The sequence below is a fragment of the Oncorhynchus tshawytscha genome, linkage group LG16, assembly GCF_018296145.1.
Source record: "Oncorhynchus tshawytscha isolate Ot180627B linkage group LG16, Otsh_v2.0, whole genome shotgun sequence".
Classification (NCBI taxonomy): domain Eukaryota; kingdom Metazoa; phylum Chordata; class Actinopteri; order Salmoniformes; family Salmonidae; genus Oncorhynchus; species Oncorhynchus tshawytscha.
In genome coordinates this window covers 42,701,555-42,725,890 of record NC_056444.1, presented here as the reverse complement: position 1 = coordinate 42,725,890, position 24,336 = coordinate 42,701,555, and the positions used below count along the sequence as shown (strand labels likewise).

General features: G+C 43.2%; 1 protein-coding gene across 5 annotated transcripts in view; it reads left to right on the top strand.

Annotated features, from left to right (window-relative positions):
• The window catches only part of LOC112215700 (transmembrane protein 108), a 102,026-nt gene that overhangs the window by 53,546 nt on the left and 24,144 nt on the right, over window positions 1–24,336 (top strand). For all 5 annotated transcript variants that reach the window (XM_024374981.2, XM_024374984.2, XM_024374983.2 and 2 more), the window contains exon 2: window positions 976–1,059. In XM_024374981.2, coding sequence (XP_024230749.1) covers window positions 1,020–1,059 — 40 coding nt within the window. In that variant the 5' untranslated portion in view covers window positions 976–1,019. The remainder of the gene's footprint in view (window positions 1–975; window positions 1,060–24,336) is intronic.

Below are 24,336 nucleotides of genomic sequence, written 5' to 3'. Positions count from 1 at the left end.
ATATGCATAGTCGAGCATCTTTTCGTGACAAAATATTGCGCTTAAAACGGGCACGTTTTTTTTATCCATAAATTAAAAGAGCGCCCCCTATATCCAAGAAGTTAAGGTGGCCAGTGATTCCAAGTCTATGTACAGTACCAGTCAAAAGTTTGGACACACCTACTCCGACCTCAACCCAATTGAGATGGATTGGGATGAGTTGGATCGCAGAGTGAAGGAAAAGAGCCAACAAGTGCTCAGGATATGTGGGAACTCCTTCAAGACTGTTGGAAAAGCATTCCAGGTGAAGCTGGTTGAGATAATGCAAAGAGTGTGCAAAGCTGTCATCAAGGCAAAGGGTGGCTACTTTGAATAATATATCAAATATATTTTGATTTGTTTAATACTTTTTTGGTTACTACATGATTCCATATGTGTTATTTCATAGTTTTGATGTCTTCTCTATTATTCTACAATGTAGAACATAGTAAAAATAAAGAAAAACCTTTGAGTATGTGTGTCCAAACTTTTGACTGGTACTGTATATAAAATAATGCCTAGCCAGTGTTAAGGAGCCAAGTCTGTACATTTAAGGTCTAACCCAACCCTGATTTATGTTGTTTTTCCATGGATAAGTATTAATGCCTGTCGCTGTGAATATATCTTTATTATTGTTGTCAGAGGGAGTTTATTTTTCAATACATTTTGAGTTCTTTCTGTTTTTGGCTGAACTGATTAGCAATTGTAAACACAGATTAGTCTGCCCTGGTCTTTCTCTGATTCCTATCTGTCTGTTGGTCTGTCTCTTTCTGTCTGTCTCTCTGTCCATCCTCTCTATCTCCCCCCTCTCAATCTCTCGCTCTCTCACTCTCTTTCTCCTCTATATCCTCACTTAATCACATCAGTATCTGACTGAGTTACCTGAGCTAACCTGACATGAGCTACCTGACAATGCAGTATCTTAATCTCTCTCTCTGGTATGGTTGTGTTCCACAGAGAACCATGAGCACTGTGGAGGAGGACTCGGACCACATGATACCATGAAGAGAAGCCTGCAGGTCCTGCGCCGCCAGCTGCTGAGTGAGTAGACAAGACTGGGTCCTCATACTAACTGAGATAGAATACAGTCAAATAATATACTGTACATTAGTGAGACTCATAGCACAGTGAGATAAATACAGATCAATACTAGTGTCTCAATCCACCGCATCCTCCCATGCAACACTTACGCATCTGCGGTGAAAGGTGACAGAACTATAGCGGTGTTTGTCAGACCATGAGACATTCCCACAAAATCGTCTGTAGCGTCCGAACAGTTTAGTCTACAAAACTATTATGACCCCTCTATGGGACAATGAGACTCTCAAGAACATGTACATATCAGTTTTGCTCTAGTAACCTATATAAACAAATGGAAGTAGGTAGGTAGTTTTGATAGACACATTTTACAAAAATAATGGGTTGAATGTGTCCAAAAAAATAATGTTTTAATATTTTTTTTTAATTCTTCAAAAAAATTCTAAATGCAAAATGATCCTTGGTATGACCTTCTTAAAACAATTCTATGCTTAGTAGTACTCCCACAGCTTTGACTGGGTTAGTTACATTAGTTTGTTCCTTAAAATCCTTAAGAATCTATTGACACACCCCTGCGTTAAACTAAGTAACATAATAAAAAATCCCCATCAAAATCCGTCAGTTAAAGCATGGGCAACAGACATTTCAAAACCTTATTCCTTATGATAACTTTTTTCCATTTATGAATGTTTTATTCAATGATTTTCTACGGCTATAGTAGTAAAGGACAAATTCAATATTTTATCAAATTATTATTTTTTTTAAAGTATAATTTGATAGCTGAAGGGGTCCTACAATTCTAAATTAAATAGCTAAATGGTCCATGGTATGAACATCTTAGAACAATTCCATATGTTCAGTGTCAATTTTAGCATGTACAGTTGAAGTCGGAAGTTTACATACACCTTAGCCAAATACATTTAAACTCAATTTTTCACAATTCTTGACATTTAATCCTAGTAAAAATTCCCTGTCTTAGGTCAGTTAGGATCACCACTTTATTTTAAGAATGTGAAATGTCAGAATATTTGTAGAGCGAATGATTTATTTCAGCTTTTATTTATTTCATCACATTCCCAGTGGGTCAGAAGTTTACATGCGCTCAGTTAGCATTTGGAAGCATTGCCTTTAACTTGGTTTAACTTGGGTCAAACGTTTCGGGTAGCCTTACACAAGCTTTCCACAATAAGTTGGGTGAATTTTGGCCCATTCCTCCTGACAGAGCTGGTGTCAGGGTTTTAGGCCTCCCTGCTCACACACACTTTTTCAGTTCTGCCCACATGTTTTTTATAGGATTGAGGTCATGACTTTGTGATGGCCACCCCAACCTTGACTTTGTTGTCCTTAAGTCATTTTGCCACAACTTTGGAAGTATGCTTGGGGTCATTGTCCATTTGGAAGACCCATTTGCGACCAAGCTTTAACTTCCTGACTGATGTTTTGAGATGTTGCTTCAATATATCCACATCATTTTTTTGATGCCATATATTTTGTGAAGTGCACCAGTCCCTCCTTTAACCAAGCACCCCCACAACATGAGATGGTGTTCTTCGGCTTGCAAGCCTCCCCCTTTTTCCTCCAAACATAACAATGTTTATTATGGCCAAACGGTTCTATTTTTGTTTCATCAGACCAGACATTTCTCCAAAAAGTACGATCTTTGTCCCCATGTGCAGTTGCAAACCATAGCCTGGCTTTCTTGTGAGGGTTTTGGAGCAGTGGTTTCTTCCTTGTTGAGCGGCCATTCAGGTTATTTATTTATTTATTTATTTCACCTTTATTTAACCAGGTAGGCAAGTTGAGAACAAGTTCTCATTTACAATTGCGACCTGGCCAAGATAAAGCAAAGCAGTTCAACAACACAAAGTTACACATGGATTAAAACAAACATACAGTCAATAATACAGTAGAAACAAGTCTATATACGATGTGAGCAAATGAGGTGAGATAAGGGAGGTAAAGGCAATAGTGGTGGCAAAGTAAATACAAATACACCCCATGGTGGCAAAGTAAATACAATATAGCAAGTAAAACACTGGAATGGTAGATTTGCAGTGGAAGAATGTGCAAAATAAAAATAATGGGGTGCAAAGGAGCAAAATAAATAAATAAATACAGTAGGGAAAGAGGTAGTTGTTTGGGCTAAATCATAGATGGGCTATGTACAGGTGCAGTAATCTGTGAGCTGCTCTGACAGCTGGTGCTTAAAGCTAGTGAGGGAAATAAGTGTTTCCAGTTTCAGATATTTTTGTAGTTCGTTCGCAGTCATTGGCAGCAGAGAACTGGAAGGAGAGGCGGCCAAAGAAAGAATTGGTTTTGGGGGTGACCACCTGCTGGAGCAAGTGCTACAGGTGGGTGATGCTCTGGTGACCAGCGAGCTGAGATAAGGGGGGACTTTACCTGGCAGGGTCTTGTAGAGGACATGGAGCCAGTGGGTTTGGCGACGAGTATGAAGCGAGGGCCAGCCAACGAGAGTGTACAGGTCGCAATGGTGGGTAGTATATGGGGCTTTGGTGACATAACGGATGGCACTGTGATGGACTGCATCCAATTTGTTGAGTAGGGTATTGGAGGCTATTTTGTAAATGACATCGCCAAAGTCGAGGATTGGTAGGATGGTCAGTTTTACAAGGGTATGTTTGACAGCATAAGGGAAGGATGCTTTGTTGCCAAATAGGAAGCCAATTCTAGATTTAACTTTGGATTGGAGATGTTTGATGTGGGTCTGGAAGGAGAGTTTACAGTCTAACCAGACACTTAGGTATTTGTAGTTGTCCACGTATTCTAAGTCAGAGCCGTCCAGAGTAGTGACAGGCGGGCAGGTGCAGGCAGCGATCGGTTGAAGAACTTGTATTTAAGAGCAATTGGAGGCCACGGAAGGAGAGTTGTATGGCATTGAAACTTGCCTGGAGGGTTGTTAACACAGTGTCCAAAGAAGGGCCAGAAGTATACAGAATGGTGTCGCCTGCGTAGAAGGGGATCAGAGACTCACGAGCAGCAAGAGCGACCTCATTGATGTATACAGAGAAGAGAGTCGGTCCAAGAATTGAACCCTGTGGCACCCCCTAAGAGACTGCCAGAGGTCCGGACAACAGACCCTCCGATTTGACACACTGAACTCGATCAGAGAAGTAGTTGGTGAACCAGGCGAGGCAATCATTTGAGAAACCAAGGCTGTCGAGTCTGCCGATGAGGATGTGGTGATTGACAGAGTCGAAAGCCTTGGCCAGATCAATGAATACGGCTGCAGAGTAATGTTTCTTATCGATGGCGGTTAAGATATCGTTTAGGACCTTGAGCGTGGCTGAGGTGCACCCATGACCAGCTCTGAAACCAGATTGCATAGCAGAGAGGGTATGGTGAGATTCGAAATGGTCGATAATCTGTCAATATAGGACTTGTTTTACTGTTGGTATAGATACTTTTGTGTCTGTTTCCTCCAGCATCTTCACAAGGTCCTTTGCTGTTGTTCTGGGATTGCTTTGCACTTTTCGCACCAAAATACGTTCATGTCTAGGAGACAGAACGCGTCTCCTTCCTGAGTGGTATGACAGCTGCGTGGTCCCATGGTGTTTATACTTGCATACTATTGTTTGTACAGACGAACGTGGTACCTTCAGGCGTTTGGTAATTGCTCCCAAGGATGAACCAGACTTGTGGAGGTCTACAAAAAAAATTCTGAGGTCTTGGCGGATTTCTTTTGATTTTCTCATGATGATAAGCAAAGACGCACTGAGTTTGAAGGTAGGCCTTGAAATACACTGCTCAAAAAAAGAAAGGGAACACTTAAACAACACAATGTAACTCCAAGTCAATCACACTTCTGTGAAATCAAACTGTCCACTTAGGAAGCAACACTGATTGACAATACATTTCACATGCTGTTGTGCAAATGGAATAGACAACAGGTGGAAATTATAGGCAATTAGCAAGACACCCCCAATAAAGGATTGGTTCTGCAGGTGGTGACCACAGACCACTTCTCAGTTCCTGGCTGATGTTTTGGTCACTTTTGAATGCTGGCGGTGCTTTCACTCTAGTGGTAGCATGAGACGGAGTCTACAACCCACACAAGTGGCTCAGGTAGTGCAGCTCATCCAGGATGGAACATCAATGCGAGCTGTGGCAAGAAGGTTTGCTGTGTCTGTCAGCGTAGTGTCCAGAGCATGGAGGTGCTACCAGGAGACAGGCCAGTACATCAGGAGACCAGCAGCAGGACCGCTACCTCCGCCTTTGTGCAAGGAGGAGCAGGAGGAGCACTGCCAGAGCCCTGCAAAATGACCTCCAGCAGGCCACAAATGTGCATGTGTCTGCTCAAACAGTCAGAAACAGACTCCATGAGGGTGGTATGAGGGCCCGATGTCCACAGGTGGGGGTTGTGCTTACAGCCCAACACCGTGCAGGACGTTTGGCATTTGCCAGAGAACACAGAGAAGATTGGCCAATTCGCCACTGGCGCCCTGTGCTCGTCAACAGCTGAAAGCAGGTTCACACTGAGCACATAAGTGCAGGAGACTATCACAGTGCAGGTGCATTTATACGGAGACTTGATTACACACAGGTGGATTGTATTTATTATCATTAGTCATTTAGGTCAACATTGGATCATTCAGAGATCCTCACTGAACTTCTGGAGAGAGTTTGCTGCACTGAAAGTAAAGGGGCTGAATAATTTTGCACGCCCAATTTTTCAGTTTTTGATTTGTTAAAAAAGTTTGAAATATCCAATAAATGTCGTTCCACTTCAGGATTGTGTCCCACTTGTTGTTGATTCTTCACAAAAAAATACAGTTTTATATCTTTATGTTTGAAGCCTGAAATGTGGCAAAAGGTCGCAAAGTTCAAGGGGGCCGAATACTTTCGCAAGGCACTGTAGGTCCCAACAGCAGTCCCAACACCTTACCACTTCTACACCTGGCTATCAGCGGAGCCTGTTCTGGCAGCAAAACAGTACATTCAGCCTCATTTACTGCCTTATGTGGCCGATGTGCCTGACTTGCTTGAACAAATGTGGTTTCTACTGACAGTTGAGATGTGCAAACTATGGCATAAGGGGACGACGAGTGGATAAGAGGCAATCCATAATTTCGATTAAGACATTAATGAGCGAGCTAGGACGGATATAGTCAATATAACTATTTGTTCAGCACTTTTTAAATGTACAGCTTCATAATTCAGAACATCGGCCGTTCTTACAGTATTCTCCCTGTACACCAAGTCAGAACCATATGATAAGTGAAGGGGGCATATAAGCAGACAATGAAAGCTCTTACAATATTTGATCATTACATTACTCTTAACAGGCTATATGTGCACCGCCAAGTCAGAACAGTAGGGGAAATTAAAAGGGGAAAAGGGACCAACTTATTAGGGTGAGGCACTTGGGCTACTAACAGCTTTCTACACTACATACACTTATGTATACTGTAGCTAAGAAAGTAATACTATCTCCCTGGCATAATACATCATTTATGCAGCAGCATACAAGACATGTCTGGACTCACCACAGGAAGGTGCCTTCGTGGGCAAATTTTGTCATCAAAGTCTGGCATTCTCTGGATTTATGGTGCTTTCAAGACTGGGAACTCTGGGGAAGAAAAAAAGGTTGACTCAGGATGCCAGTGATCTTCAGATCGGAGCTCTAGAGTTGTATGACTGTTCAAAACCTATTTTCCCAGTCGGAGCTTGTTTTTTCCCCAAGTTTCCAGTTGTCTTGAACTCACTGAAGTCCGATTTCCCAGTTCCAGGTATCCAGTTGTTTTGAGCGTGGCAATAGTCATGCTGGATTGACAGCATGGCCAATGTTAAATATTTATCCTTTTAAGCTTGGAAAGAGACCCTTAAATTTAGACTTGGGATTTCATATACCCACTCTACTGAATAGCAGGCTAGTGATTGCTTTGCAATGCTTGCAGTTAGCCACTGATTTCTCTTCATTATTTCTCTTCATATGACAAGGATTAAAAAGGATTTGCCAGTAGGTTGTCAACTTGATTCATGATGATGACTGCTAGCTAAGATTTTGAAAGTATCAGTCCAATCAAAGCTACTGTAGATATACCGGGATTTGACTCTCTACCCTTAAATTTGGCAGTGACGTAGTGTCCCCAATGAGTGACAGAACACTGACCCAATCACGGCGCAACTAGAGAACATTACCAAGCCCTACACTCTGTATTTCCACTGGCTGCCCCACCACCACAGAATGCACTGAGCTAGGCTGAAACACCTGCATTTTGGAGCTCCCTTACTCAAGAAAGCAAAAAAGTGACCAAATGTATATGCAGCTTTATAAACCTAGAAATATATATTTTTTAATTACATTGTTTGCAAACTGATATGTGACACGTATTAATGCCAAAATAACATGCAAAACAGGCATCCCCAATTATATTTGAATTTATTTATTTTATAACTTTTGGGGGGATTAAAGGCTCAAAACAGGTGGGGCTCCGCAGACCAGTAAGACAGAGTACACAGCTAAAGTGAGCGCACCATAACAGTGCCGATAACAGCTATAAAGCACAGTCTCGGACGATTCCAGGTAGAGAGAGAACAGTTTTGTATTTGCAGTGTGTTACTCGTCCATATCAACCTCTGTGTTCCATAATCATATCATACAGTATGCTGTTAGCCTGTTTAACATTCTAAGCGGTAGAGCTGTTGTGAGTGTCTGGCAGGTGTCCAGAACAGAATGTGGAACATGGGGTCAGGCTGAGCCACTGACTGTAATACAGCTGAGAAGAGGGGAATAATGGAACCATTAGAAAGGAAACTCATCATTCTGTGGCTCAGAAATGTAGGATATGTGTAATCGTATCCCCAATAAAACATTTACTGAATAGAAATTAATTTAGTTAATTGAACAATCCTCATATAAATTAATTACACTTACAAAATCAAATCAAATTGTATTTGTCACAAGCGCCGAATACAACAGTGTAGACAATGAAATGCTTACAAGCCCTAAACCAACAATGTTTTAAGAAAGAAAGGTGTCAAGTAAAAAATAGAAAATAAAAGTAACAAATAATTCAACAGCAGCTGCAAAATAACAATAGTGAGGCTCTATACAGGGGGTACCGGTACAAAGTCAATGCGTGGGGGCAATGGTTAGTCGAGGTAATTGAGGTAATATGTACATGTAGGTAGAGTTAAAGTGACTATGCATAGATGATAAACAGAGGAGCAGCAGTGTAAAAGAGTGGTCTGGGTAGCCCTTTGATTAGCTGTTCAGGAGTCTTATGGCTTGGGGGTAGAAGCTGTTAAGAAGCCTTTTGAACCTAGACTTGGCGCTCCGGTACCACTTGCTGTGTGGTAGTAGAGAGAACAGTCCATGGGCCTTCCTCTGACACACGCCTGGTATAGAGGTCTTGGATGGCAGGAAGCTTGGCCCCAGTGATGTACTGGGCCGTACGTACTAGAGGTCGACCGATTAATCGGAATGGACAATTAATTAGGGCCGATTTCAAGTTTTCATAACAATCGGAAATTGGTATTTTTGGACACCGATTTGGCCATTTTTTTTTTTTTACACCTTTATTTATCCTTTATTTAACTAGGCAAGTCAGTTAAGAACACGTTCTTATTTTCAATGACGGCCTAGGAACGGTGGGTTAACTGCCTTGTTCAGGGGCAGAATGACAGATACCTTGTCAGCTCGGGGATTCAATCTTGCAACCTTACAGCTAACTAGTCCAACGCTCTAACCACCTGATTACATTGCTTGTTACGCGAATGCAGTAAGAAGCCAAGGTAAGTTGCTAGCTAGCATTAAACTTATCTTATAAAAAACAATCAATCTATCATAATCACTAGTTATAACTACACATGGTTGATGATATTACTAGTTTATCTAGCGTGTCCTGCGTCTCATATAATCGATGCGGTGCGTATTCGCGAAAAAGGACTGTATTGCTCCAATGTGTCCCTAACCATAAACGTCAATGCCTTTCTTAAAATCAATACACAGAAGTACTGTATATATTTTTAAACCTGTATATTTTGCTAAAAGAAATCCAGGTTAGCAGGCAATATTAACCAGGTGAAATTGTGTCACTTCTCTTGCATTCATTGCACGCAGAGTCAGTGTATATGCAACAGTTTGGGCCGCCTAATTTGCCAGAATTTTATGTAATTATGACATAACATTGAAGGTTGTGCAATGTAACAGAAATGTTTAGACTTATGGATGCCACCCGTTAGATAAAATATGGAACGGTTCCGTATTTCACTGAAAGAATAAACGTCTTGTTTTCGAGATGATAATTTCCGGATTCGACCATATTAATGACCTAAGGCTCGAATTTCTGTGTGTTATTATGTTATAATTAAGTCTATGACTTGATAGAGCAGTCCGATTGAGCGATGGAAGGCCCCAGCAGGCTCGTAAGCATTCATTCAAACAGCATTTTCATGTGTTTTGCCAGCAGCTCTTCGCTGTGCTTCAAGCATTGAGCTGTTTATGACTTCAAGCCTATCAACTCCCGAGATTAGGCTGGTGCAACCGATGTGAAATGGCTAGCTAGTTAGCGGGGTGCGCGCTAATAGCGTTTCAAATGTCACCCATTCTGAGACTTGAAGTGGTTGTTCCCCTTGCTCTGCGAGGGCCGCGGCTTTTGTGGAGCGATTGGTAACGCTGCTTCAAGGGTGGCTGTTGCCGATGTGTTCCTGGTTCGAGCCCAGGTAGGGGCGAGGAGAGGGACGGAAGCTATACTGTTACACTGGCAATACTAAAGTGCCTATAAGAACATCCAGTAGTTAAAGGTATATGAAATACAAATGGTATAGAGAAAAAATAGTCCTATAATTCCTATAATAACTACAACCTAAAACTTCTTACCTGGGAATATTGAGTTATTTTCTTTTATTTCACTTCATGAATTTGGACTATTTTGTGTATGTCCGTTACATAAAATCAAAATCTATTTAAATTACAGGTTGTAATGCAACAAAATAGGAAAACGCCAAGGGGGATGAATAATGTTGCAAGGCACTGTACCTACCCTTACCACCTGGGGGCGGGCCATCAGGAAGTCCATGATCAAGTTGCAGAGGGAGATGTTCAGTCCCAGGATCCTTAACTTAGTGATGAGCTTTGAGGGAACTATGGTGTTGAACGCTGAGCTGTAGTCAATGAATGGCATTCTCACATACTGAGGCAAGAAACAGTATGTGAACACTGGAAATACCTGGATTTCTGCATAAATTGGTTTATAACAATAGACAAACACTAATAACCAACTAAACACACAAACAACTAATAACACACAAACAATTATATGTTTTCATGTCTTTATTGAACACACCTTGTAAACATTCACAGTGCAGGGTGGGAAAGTATGTGAACCCTTGGATTTAATAACTGGTTGACCCTCCTTTGGTAGTTATAACCTCAACCAAACGTTTTCTGTAGTTGCGGATCAGACCTGCACAACGGTCAGGAGGAATTTTGGCAGGTCACCTTGGTGTTCTTGCTTGAAACATGTTGGTATTACAGACTCAGTCAGGGACAGGTTGAAAATGTCAGTGAAGACAATTGCCAGTTGGTCAGCACATGCTCGAAGTGCACGTCCTGGTAATCCGTCTGGCTTGACGAAACAAAACGAACTGGCAACTGACAAATGGAGAACACAGGTATAAACACACTGGGGATAATGGGCGACACCTGGAGGGGTGGAGACGAGCACAAAGACGGGTGGAACAGATCAGAGTGTGACAAATTCTTGGAATGAATTTCAATCAATCTGATGAGTTGACCCAGCTCTGATGAAGATCTATAGCTTTGGCTGTGGAGAGGGGTTTCAGTGAGAATGCACAGAGAGAGTGATGATATCATCTCATGATATGATCAAACACTCGTTAGCACAGGAAATTTCTCTCTTCTCTTCCCATTATTACCTTTGGTCACACGCCTCCTTTCCTATGGTTTTCTCTTCTGGTCTCGTTTCTTCTCTGTTCTCTCTAACTTTCCATGTCTGTCTAGCTCAACATGGTTGTCTGTACAGGCCCGCCTGACGCTACAGGGAAGACTCCTCATTTGTTTTAAGAAAATGTTTTTTTGCCCTCTTTCCTCAATCCAATTCCTTCCAAATAAGCCAATTCCTTTCAAGTATGCCTCAAGTGCAAATTGCATTGTAAAGTAATCTCATAAAATGCTTATCTGTGAGAGCGTTTAGTGTAAGGTGGGAATGATTGCACGCTATGAGAAATCACCCTAATCTGAGTTGCAGGGTCGCACTTCTCACCTCTTCGTAGGGGTCTATTATGGCAAATGATTATGCTTGTAAGACCGTCATAACACCGCTGTAATGTTGTGAATAACTTATTTCATTTAGTGAGAGAGCTGGCGGTCTACTTTATGGCATTGTTTTTCACAGCCCTCGTGGCTCAGTGTTCTCCCCAGAGCTCGGAAAACTTCCTGGTTTATGTCTGCCCTTCCTGTTTGAACCAACCGGAGCCAGCCATGCGGCCCAGTCGTTATCACAGCCCCAATCAACCAGGCAATGAGTGTCCCGCTAAATCATTATCCCAGAAGCCCTTTCAATCCTCCTCGTCTCTCATTCCTCATTCTAACTCTCAATATTAAGTTCTGACACCATGGACATGGGTTCTGGGATAAACATGTCCGTGTTGAAAGTGGGGCAGGAGCCTAATATGACGAGCATTGCAGAGCATTCAAACAGGAAGATATTATCCCACTGTGTGAAAGGATGCATCCCACTGTGTGATAGGATCAATGGGTCTACAGAAAGGGTTGGGTTTTGATGAATAAACCAGTTGTGGGTGTGTCGAGGCTTGGCCCCTCACTGGCCAAATGGAACGTGGTCCATGGTTAAATATGTGGTTGTTTCAAGTTGTGTATTTACTGCCTTTTATTGAATTTTGTATTTATTGGAAGTCAAGTTTGTTAAACAGCTTACAGGAACGAATTTACAAAATGTAGACCCATCCCATCTTAACTTAACTGTTTGCAGTCCACATTGTTCTAAGTAATTGCATGGCTTCAATGTGGAAATATACTGTATACATAGCATTCGCACTGATATAGGGGCTAGTCCTACTGTAAATTGCAATATGACTGAGCATGGACATGGCACAGGTTATCAAGATGGCGTAGCAGTAAGTCGTCCTGTCTCGTGTCCCTTGTATATACCATATATTTTTCGTTTTTTTACATATTTTTCTTCGCATATCTCTTCAAAAACATTTTGCTAAACCTAAGCTTCCAAATACTCTCCTGCAACCCGCCTCACCCAATGTAGCTATTTTTCCTAAAGTATTTATATTTACTTCGAACCGGAACCCCTCAACTGAAGCTAGCCAGCTAACCACCAGCTATGCTAGCGGTCATCAGCTAAGCTAACCTTTAGCTCGGAAAGCTCTCACCAGCTCGAACAACGCGACTCTAACCAGAGCATAACGGACCTATTTATTTTTCATCCCCGGATTCATCCCCGGATTCCCACCGCAACCGGAACATTTTTCAGCTGGATCTTCACAACTAGCTATCTAGCTAAACCGCAACCCCAGATGATTACTCCTGGCTAGCACTTCCACCCACTTAGCGTGAAGCTAGCGTGAAGCTAGCCCGGCCAGCGCACCTGTGCTACCACCGTAGCATACTACTGGGCTACAATACCCGGGTCCACGACCGGTCTATCGATGTCACCGCATGAAGAGGAATAAACAGACTCACCCCATCGCGACGTCCCCCCAAAGGCCAACTCTCTAGCCCTCGCTATCTCCCTGCTTGCTAAACTCGGCCTGCTAACTGCTAGCTTGTTTAGCCCCGGCCTACGAACTGTTAGCTTGTTAGCACAGGCCTGCTAACCGTCTGAATCGCCGCGTCCCAAACACGCACTGGACCCAGACTCACTTTCTATCTCTTTTTGATTTTTAATCTGTTTATACCTTTCCGGAAACCTGCCTCACCCAATGTGACACGGAATCGCTATTATTTTTTATTTTTAGAACACACTCAAGAACCTCCAGAAGCTAACCAGCTAACTAGCTACAAGCTATTTAGTCATTGTTAGTTTTTTTTTCAACCTGGATAACACTCGCCAGTCCAGCTTCCCTGCCCCATCCACCGCTGCCCCCTGGACACTGATCTCTTGGCTACATAGCTGATGCACTCTGGACTGTCCATTAATCACGGTACTCCATTCTGCCTGTTTATGTTTTATCTGTCGGCCCCCGTTGCCTAGTCAACGCCATTTTACCTGCTGTTGTTATGCTAGCTGATTAGCTGTTGTCTCACCTACTGTTTTAGCTAGCTTTCCCAATTCAACACCTGTGATTACTGTATGCCTCGCTGTATGTCTCTCTCAAATGTCAATATGCCTTGTATACTGTTGCTCAGGTTAGTTATCATTGTTTTAGTTCACAATGGAGCCCCTAGTTCTACTCTTCATACCCCTGATACCTCCTTTGTCCCACCTCCCACACATGCGGTGACCTCACCCATTACAACCAGCATGTCCAGAGATACAACCTCTCTCATCATCACCCAGTGCCTGGGCTTACCTCCGCTGTACCCGCACCCCACCATACCCCTGTCTGCGCATTATGCCCTGAATATATTCTACCATGCCCAGAAACCTGCTCCTCTTATTCTCTGTCCCCAACGCTCTAGGCGACCAGTTTTGATAGCCTTTAGCCGCACCCTCATATTACTCCTTCTCTGTTCCGCGGGTGATGTGGAGGTAAACCCAGGCCCTGCATGTCCCCAGGCTCCCTCATTTGTTGACTTCTGTGATCGTAAAAGCCTTGGTTTCATGCATGTCAACATCAGAAGCCTCCTCCCTAAGTTTGTTTTACTCACTGCTCTAGCACACTCTGCTAACCCTGATGTCCTTGCTGTGTCTGAATCCTGGCTCAGGAAGGCCACCAAAAATTCAGAGATTTCCATACCCAACTATAACATCTTCCGTCAAGATAGATCTGCCAAAGGGGGAGGAGTTGCAGTCTACTGCAGAGATAGCCTGCAAAGTAATGTCATACTTTCCAGGTCCATACCCAAACAGTTCGAACTACTAATTTTGAAAATTACTCTCTCCAGAAATAAGTCTCTCACTGTTGCCGCCTGCTACCGACCCCCTCAGCTCCCAGCTGTGCCCTGGACACCATTTGTGAATTGATCGCCCCCATCTAGCCTCAGAGTTTGTTCTGTTAGGTGACCTAAACTGGGATATGCTTAACACCCCGCCAGTCCTACAATCTAAGCTAGATGCCCTCAATCTCACACAAATCATCAAGGAACCCACCAGGTACAACCCTAACTCTGTAAACAAGGGCACCCTCATAGACGTCATCCTGACCAACTGGCCCTCCAAATACACCTCTGCTGTCTTCAACCAGGATCTCAGCGATCACTGCCTCATTGCCTGTATCCGCTACGGAGCCGCAGTCAAACGACCACCCCTCATCACGGTCAAACGCTCCCTAAAACACTTCTGTGAGCAGGCCTTTCTAATCGACCTGGCCCGTGTATCCTGGAAGGACATCGACCTCATCCCGTCAGTTGAGGATGCCTGGTCATTCTTTAAAAGTAACTTCCTCACCATTTTAGATAAGCATGCTCCGTTCAAAAATGCAGAACTAAGAACAGATACAGTCCTTGGTTCACCCCAGACCTGACTGCCCTCGACCAGCACAAAAACATCCTGTGGCGGACTGCAATAGCATCGAATAGTCCCCGTGATATGCAACTGTTCAGGGAAGTCCGGAACCAATACACGCAGTCAGTCAGGAAAGCTAAGGCCAGCTTCTTCAGGCAGAAGTTTGCATCCTGTAGCTCCAACTCCAAAAAGTTCTGGGACACTGTGAAGTCCATGGAGAACAAGAGCACCTCCTCCCAGCTGCCCACTGCACTGAGGCTAGGTAACACGGTCACCACCGATAAATCCATGATTATCGAAAACTTCAATAAGCATTTCTCAACGGCTGGCCATGCCTTCCGCCTGGCTACTCCAACCTCGGCCAACAGCTCCTCCCCCGGCAGCTCCTCGCCCAAGCCTCTCCAAGTTCTCCTTTACCCAAATCCAGATAGCAGATGTTCTGAAAGAGCTGCAAAACCTGGACCCGTACAAATCAGCTGGGCTTGACAATCTGGACCCCCTATTTCTGAAACTATCCGCCGCCATTGTCGCAACCCCTATTACCAGCCTGTTCAACCTCTCTTTCATATCGTCTGAGATCCCCAAGGATTGGAAAGCTGCCGCAGTCATCCCCCTCTTCAAAGGGGGAGACACCCTGGACCCAAACTGTTACAGACCTATATCCATCCTGCCCTGCCTATCTAAGGTCTTCGAAAGCCAAGTCAACAAACAGGTCACTGACCATCTCGAATCCCACCGTACCTTCTCCGCTGTGCAATCTGGCTTCCGAGCCGGTCACGGGTGCACCTCAGCCACACTCAAGGTACTAAACGATATCATAACCGCCATCGATAAAAGACAGTACTGTGCAGCCGTCTTCATCGACCTTGCCAAGGCTTTCGACTCTGTCAATCACCATATTCTCATCGGCAGACTCAGTAGCCTCGGTTTTTCGGATGACTGCCTTGCCTGGTTCACCAATTACTTTGCAGACAGAGTTCAGTGTGTCAAATCGGAGGGCATGCTGTCCGGTCCTCTGGCAGTCTCTATGGGGGTACCACAGGGTTCAATTCTCGGGCCGACTCTTTTCTCTGTGTATATCAATGATGTTGCTCTTGCTGCGGGCGATTCCCTGATCCACCTCTACGCAGACGACACCATTCTATATACTTTCGGCCCGTCATTGGACACTGTGCTATCTAACCTCCAAACAAGCTTCAATGCCATACAACACTCCTTCCGTGGCCTCCAACTCCTCTTAAACGCTAGTAAAACCAAATGCATGCTTTTCAACCGATCGCTGCCTGCACCCGCATGCCCGACTAGCATCACCACCCTGGATGGTTCCGACCTTGAATATGTGGACATCTATAAGTACCTAGGTGTCTGGCTAGACTGCAAACTCTCCTTCCAGACTCATATCAAACACCTCCAATCAAAAATCAAATCAAGAGTCGGCTTTCTATTCCGCAACAAAGCCTCCTTCACTCACGCCGCCAAGCTTACCCTAGTAAAACTGACTATCCTACCAATCCTCGACTTCGGCGATGTCATCTACAAAATGGCTTCCAACACTCTACTCAGCAAACTGGATGCAGTATATCACAGTGCCATCCGTTTTGTCACTAAAGCACCTTATACCACCCACCACTGCGACTTGTATGCTCTAGTCGGCTGGCCCTCGCTACATATTCGTCGCCAGACCCACTGGCTCCAGGTCATCTACAAGTCCATGCTAGGTAAAGCTCCGCCTTATCTCAGTTCACTGGTCACGATGGCAACACCCATCCGTAGCACGCGCTCCAGCAGGTGTATCTCACTGATCATCCCTAAAGCCAACACCTCATTTGGCCGCCTTTCGTTCCAGTACTCTGCTGCCTGTGACTGGAACGAATTGCAAAAATCGCTGAAGTTGGAGACTTTTATCTCCCTCACCAACTTCAAACATCAGCTATCTGAGCAGCTAACCGATCGCTGCAGCTGTACATAGTCTATTGGTAAATAGCCCACCCATTTTCACCTACCTCATCCCCATACTGTTTTTATTTATTTACTTTTCTGCTCTTTTGCACACCAATATCTCTACCTGTACATGACCATCTGATCATATATCACTCCAGTGTTAATCTGCAAAATTGTAACTATTCGTCTACCTCCTCATGCCTTTTGCACACATTGTACATTGTATATAGACTCCCCCTTTGTTTTCTACTGTGTTATTGACTTGTTAATTTGTTTATTACTTACAGGCACCATAATGTCTCCCTGTGGGCATATAATATTAAAACAACGCAGACTATGGAGGGTTTTATGTGCATCCAAAGTTTTCACAGTAGCTGGACAAAGAGCCAATATAAAGAGAAAGGGAGAATGTCCACTCACCGTTATACCTGCTCCCAAATATGTTTTGTATACATATTGGAACCATCTTACAGATTGCATTCACACTACTCCAGAAGTTGCATTGCATGCGAGCCACAGACATTCTCACCATAATACCAGGACATTGTTAATCATTCTAATAAGTTTGGTTTTATTCAAATTCTATGAAAAATGAGCAATCTTACTTTTTTCAACAACAATTAATAAATACATGTAAAATGTAATGATATAAAATTGCTAGGATAAAAAAAAAGACAACGCATTGCTGTTTAACCAGCTTTCATTATAGTAGGCCTAGGGTAAGGGTAGCCTATGGAGGGATTTATGTTTTAAAAATGTGAAACGGGAAACAAGCAATAGCTACAGGAAAATTCACAGAGGTTCTCATCTCTCATTTCATGATGGGCATGGACACACTTAGCCACATCATGGTGTGGGGGAGTTTACTCACCTCCAAAGAATGGCTAAAATATTGTAGGCCCGCCTACAATACATACGTACAGTGCATTAGGAAAGTATTCAGACCCCTTGACTTTTTCTACATTGTTTTACATTAAAACCTTATTCTAATATGGATAAAAAAATACTAATAATCCTCATCAATCTACACACAATACCCCATAATAACAAAGCAAAAAACGTTTTTTTTTTTAGAAATGTTCGCAAATTTATTAAAAATAAAAAAAATGAAATTTACATAAGTATTCAGGTCCTTTACTCAGTACTTTGTTGAAGCACCTTTGGCAGTGAAAACAGCCTCGAGTCTTCTTGGGTATGATGCTTCAAGCTTTGCACACCTGTATTTGGGCAGTTTCTCCCATTCTTCTCTGCAGATCCTCTCAAGCTCTGTCAGGATTGATGGGAAGCGTCGCTGCACAGCTATTTTCAGGTTTCTCCAGAGATGTTCGATTGGGTTCAAGTCCGGGCTCTGGCTGGGCCACTCAAGGACATTCAGAGACTTGCCCCGAAGCACACAATCCAGTCTTGGAGCTCTACGGACAATTTTGCCGACCTCATGGCTTGGTTTTTGCTCTGACATGCACTGTCAACTGTGGGACCTTATATAGACAGGTGTGTGCCTTTCCAAATCATCTCCAGTCAATTGAATTTACCACAGGTGGACTCCAATCAAGTTGTAGAAACATCTCAAGGATGGTCAATGGAAATAGGATGCACCTGAGCTCAATTTAGAGTCTAATAGAAAAGGGTCTGAATACTTATGTAATTAAGGTATTTATAAAAACATGTTTTCGCTTTGCCATTACGGGGTATAGTGTGTAGATTGATGAGGAAAATAATCAATTTGATCAATTTTAGAATAAGGCTGTAACGTAACAATATGTGGAAAAAACAGCTTTTGGTTGGTCTTAAATATCCCTATCAGTGCTATCAGTGCTGCCTGAAATTAGCACTTTGGATCATGTTTTTATGGACACACCTCAGATATTTCCACCCATCCCATCTGAGCACAAGTGAGCTGATGTAAGATTACCCATCCTTGTGCAACTGTTTCAAAATAGCAGAGCGCTGGCTTTAACATGTCAAAATTGTAAACAAACGGGCGTTTGATACTAGCGCCGCCATAGGTCCAGACCAAAACTAGGCTACACTGCATTACACACTGCAATGGATAGGCTATCCCAATCACAATAAGCCATATTCGAGTTTACATACAGTTGAAGTCGGAAGTTTACATACACCATAGCCAAATACATTTAAACTCAGTTTTTCACAATTTAATCCTGTCAGAATAATAGTAGAGAGAATGATTTATTTCAGTTTGTATTTCTTTCATCACATTCCCTGTGGGTCAGAAGTTTACATACACTCAATTAGTATTTGGTAGCATTGACTTTAAATTGTTTCACTTGGGTCAAACGTTTCAGGTAGCCTTCCACAAGCTTCCTACAATAAGTTGGTGTAACTGAGTCAGGTTTGTAGGCCTCCTTGCTCGCACACGCTTTTTCAGTTCTGACCACAATTTTCTATAGGATTGAGGTCAAGGCTTTATGATGGCCACTCCAATACCTTGACTTTGTTATCCTTAAACCATTTTGCCACAACTTTGGAAGTATGCTTTGGGTCATTGTCCATTTGGAAGCCCCATTTGCAACCAAGCTTTAACTTCCTGACTGATGTCTTGAGATGTTGCTTCAATATATCCACATAATTTTCAACAGTGCACCAGTCTCTCCTGCAGCAAAGCACCCCCACAACAGGATGCTGCCACCCCCGTGCTTCACGGTTGGGATGGTGTTCTTCGGCTTGCAAGCGTCCCCCTTTTTCCTCCAAACATAACGATGGTCATTATGGCCAAACAGTTCTATTTTTGTTTCATCAGACTAGAGAACATTTCTCCAAAAAGTACAATCTTTGTACCCATGTGCAGTTGCAAACTGTAGTCTGGCTTTTTCATGGCGGTTTTGGAGCAGTGGCCTCTTCCTTGGTGAGTGCCCTTTCAGGTTATGTCGACATAGGACTCAATTTACTGTGGATATAGATACTTTTGTATATGTTTCCTCCAGCATCTTCACAAGGCCCTTTGCTGTTGTTCTGGGATTGATTTGCACTTTTCTCACAAAGTACGTTCATCTCTAGGAGACAGAACGCATCTCCTTCCTCAGCAGTATGATGGCTGAGTGGTCCCATGGTGTTTATACTTGCGTACTATTGTTTGTACAGATGAACGTGGTACCTTCAGGCGTTTGGAAATTGCTCTCAAGGATGAACCAGACTTGTGGAGGTCTACAATCTTTTTTTTCTGAGGTCTTGGCTGATTTCTTATGATTTTCCTATGATGTCAAGCAAAGAGGCAATGAGTTTGAAGGTAGGCCTTGAAATACATCCACAGATACACCTCCAATTGACTCAAATGATGTCAACAAGCCTATCAGAAGCTTCTAAACCCATGACATAATTTTCTGGAATTCTCCAAGCTGCTTAAAGGCACAGTCAAGTCAGTGTATGTAAACTTCTGACCCACTGGAATTGTGATACAGTGAATTATAAGTTAAATAATCGGTCTTTAAACCATTTTTGGAAAAATTACTTGTCATGCACAAAGTAGATGTCCTAACCGACTTGCCAAAACAATAGTTTGTTAACAAGAAATGTGTGGAGTGGTTGAAAAACGAGCTTTAATGACTCCAACCTAAGTGGATGTAAACTTCCGACTTCAACTGTATGTTATATTACAATGAAGTGGCAGCTGTGGATATGGACATTGTATGGGTGCTGAACGTAGGCTAATTCGAGAAGTCCTGATTTCATTTAAACAGTCTTCATTTAAATGTAACTTTAGGCTACTAACAACAAGAGGGCTTTGTGTTGGAGTTTATTTCGTCCTATTCCAGAATGAGGTAGGCCTACCAGTTTGACAAAATCTATGGATAGTAGACCAATTTCTTCTATCAGCCAATCCCTTCACTCACCATGCACTCCTTAAATGTCTCTGTGTCAGTGAGTGAAGAGCTTGGTGTGTTAAGTTAAAACCAGTTCTCGAATTGGGTGGGTATGTGACGGTATTGTGGCTTTTGTTAAAGGAAGTGGCTAAAAGCATATGCCTAGCACTTGTTATCTTGAGATGATAGACATGATTATTTAAAATGATTTATAACAACACTTTAGTCTGCAAATGCTTTATGCTGGAAACAACCTGTAAAATGCCAGGGAAAGATGTGACTCCGATGCATATGGGACATCTTTGGTTGGTCTCTATAACATTCAGAGGCTGCTCTTCAGCCTTCTATAGCAAAGGAGACACAAAATCTACTTTGCTTGGGAATTAATGTGATTCTGTCACTATCAATTGACGTTCAACATTTCAACAGGCTATTAAACAATATGCTAACTCTAAATCAGCCAGGAGCAAGCCAGGTAGCCTAGGATGGAATGAAAATTAATTATTTAGGCTATATTATTATTATTATTATAAATTCAAGGCTATAGCCTGCCGTTTCAGAAATACATTGTGAAGCAATCGTGACACGCTACAGGCTGGCAGGAGCGCTCAGCATTTCAACAACATATCAACAACATGCCTATACGTTTTGCATTTAGGCTTTGTAAAATTAAATTGAAAACAATTATTACTTAGAATTAAATAATAATGAAATGGAAAATGCCTTATTAGTCTAACAGCCATTGAGTTCACTTTTAGAAACACAAGTTAGGTCATTCTGGTTTGAGGATCATGCGCTATGCATACCTAGTTTGTTAGTTTAGCCTAGCAGATGTTCTTATATTCCCATGCCATTATCACAGTCAACAAATCTATTTAACAACAATATCATGGAATAAAATAAAATAAATTACAAAATGATAGTTTCCTGAATGAAATAAAAGTGCGTATAGGCCTACCTGATGATATGCGGTTGCGGTGTATGTATTTTTCTTGATACTTCAGTTGTAACTGGTTCTGTTGCGCACATTTTTTACAGTTGATAGACATCTTTAGTACTGTTCCAAACATAGAGTATTCTATTTTTTAACAATAGTCTGTACAGAAATCAAAACCTCTCCGGTGCTGCAGCATGCGTTCATTCGTTGTCATGCTCTGTTGTGGTATTAAAATATGAATTTTTCAAGCATTCAGGAGGGACCTTGTAAAAATATATTTTACTGACGTGAGAGCCATCCATTTTCTCCAGGTATCCTTCATTATAAATAATTTACAATCCCTTATAAAATGTCAAAATCTTCTTTCTGCCATTTGGCAAATTGTGTTGAATTGCAGCAAACTTGGGCTCCCGAGTAATGCAGTGGTCTAAGGCCACTGCATCGCAGTGCTTGAGGCGTCACTACAGACCCGGGTTCGATCAAATCAAATCAAATCAAATTTTATTTGTCACATACACATGGTTAGCAGATGTTAATGCGAGTGTAGCGAAATGCTTGTGCTTCTAGTTCCGACAATGCAGTAATAACGAACAAGTAATCTAACTAACAATTCCAAAAAACTACTGTCTTATACACAGTGTAAGGGGATAAAGAATATGTACATAAGGATATATGAATGAGTGATGGTACAGAGCAGCATAGGCAAGATACAGTAGATGATATCGAGTACAGTATATACATATGAGATGAGTATGTAAACCAAGTGGCATAGTTAAAGTGGCTAGTGATACATGTATTACATAAGGATGCAGTCGATGATATAGAGTACAGTATCTACGTATGCATATGAGATGAATAATGTAGGGTAAGTAACATTATATAAGGTAGCATTGTTTAAAGTGGCTAGTGATATATTTACATCATTTCCCATCAATTCCCATTATTAAAGTGGCTGGAGTAGAGTCAGTGTCATTGACAGTGTGTTGGCAGTAGCCACTCAATGTTAGTGGTGGCTGTCTGATGGCCTTGAGATAGAAGCTGTTTTTCAGTCTCTCGGTCCCAGCTTTGATGCACCTGTACTGACCTCGCCTTCTGGATGACAGCGGGGTGAACAGGCAGTGGCTCGGGTGGTTGATGTCCTTGATGATCTTTATGGCCTTCCTGTAGCATCGGGTGGTGTAGGTGTCCTGGAGGGCAGGTAGTTTGCCCCCGGTGATGCGTTGTGCAGACCTCACTACCCTCTGGAGAGCCTTACGGTTGAGGGCGGTGCAGTTGCCATACCAGGCGTTGATACAGCCCGCCAGGATGCTCTCGATTGTGCATCTGTAGAAGTTTGTGAGTGCTTTTGGTGACAAGCCGAATTTCTTCAGCCTCCTGAGGATGAAGAGGCGCTGCTGCGCCTTCCTCACGATGCTGTCTGTGTGAGTGGACCAATTCAGTTTGTCTGTGATGTGTATGCCGAGGAACTTAAAACTTGCTACCCTCTCCACTACTGTTCCATCGATGTGGATGGGGGTGTTCCCTCTGCTGTTTCCTGAAGTCCACAATCATCTCCTTAGTTTTGTTGACGTTGAGTGTGAGGTTATTTTCCTGACACCACACTCCGAGGGCCCTCACCTCCTCCCTGTAGGCCGTCTCGTCGTTGTTGGTAATCAAGCCTACCACTGTTGTGTCGTCCGCAAACTTGATGATTGAGTTGGAGGCGTGCGTGGCCACGCAGTCGTGGGTGAACAGGGAGTACAGGAGAGGGCTCAGAACGCACCATTGTGGGGCCCCAGTGTTGAGGATCAGCGGGGAGGAGATGTTGTTGCCTACCCTCACCACCTGGGGCGGCCCGTCAGGAAGTCCAGTACCCAGTTGCACAGGGCGGGGTCGAGACCCAGGGTCTCGAGCTTGATGACGAGCTTGGAGGGTACTATGGTGTTGAATGCCGAGCTGTAGTCGATGAACAGCATTCTCACATAGGTATTCCTCTTGTCCAGATGGGTTAGGGCAGTGTGCAGTGTGGTTGAGATTGCATCGTCTGTGGACCTATTTGGGCGGTAAGCAAATTGGAGTGGGTCTAGGGTGTCAGGTAGGGTGGAGGTGATATGGTCCTTGACTAGTCTCTCAAAGCACTTCATGATGACGGATGTGAGTGCTAGTCGTTTAGCTCAGTTACCTTAGCTTTCTTGGGAACAGGAACAATGGTGGCCCTCTTGAAGCATGTGGGAACAGCAGACTGGTATAGGGATTGATTGAATATGTCCGTAAACACACCGGCCAGCTGGTCTGCGCATGCTCTGAGGGCGCGGCTGGGGATGCAGCCTTGCGAGGGTTAACACGTTTAAATGTCTTACTCACTTCGGCTGCAGTGAAGGAGAGACCGCATGTTTTCGTTGCAGGCCGTGTCAGTGGCACTGTATTGTTCTCAAAGCGGGCAAAAGTTATTTAGTCTGCCTGGGAGCAAGACATCCTGGTCCGTGACTGGGCTGGGTTTCTTCCTGTAGTCTGTGATTGACTGTAGACCCTGCCACATGCCTCTTGTGTCTGAGCCGTTGAATTGAGATTCTACTTTGTCTCTGTACTGGCGCTTAGCTTGTTTGATAGCCTTGCGGAGGGAATAGCTGCACTGTTTGTATTCAGTCATGTTACCAGACACCTTGCCCTGATTAAAAGCAGTGGTTCGCGCCTTCAGTTTCACACGAATGCTGCCATCAATCCACGGTTTCTGGTTAGGGAATGTTTTAATCGTTGCTATGGGAACGACATCTTCAACGCACGTTCTAATGAACTCGCACACCGAATCAGCGTATTCGTCAATGTTGTTGTCTGACGCAATACGAAACATCTCCCAAAACATCTCCCATCCTGGGCTGTGTCGCGACCGGGAGACCCATGAGGCGGCGCACAATTGGCCCAGCATTGTCCGGGTTAGGGTAGGGTTTGGCCGTCCGGGATGTCCTTCTCCCATCGCGCT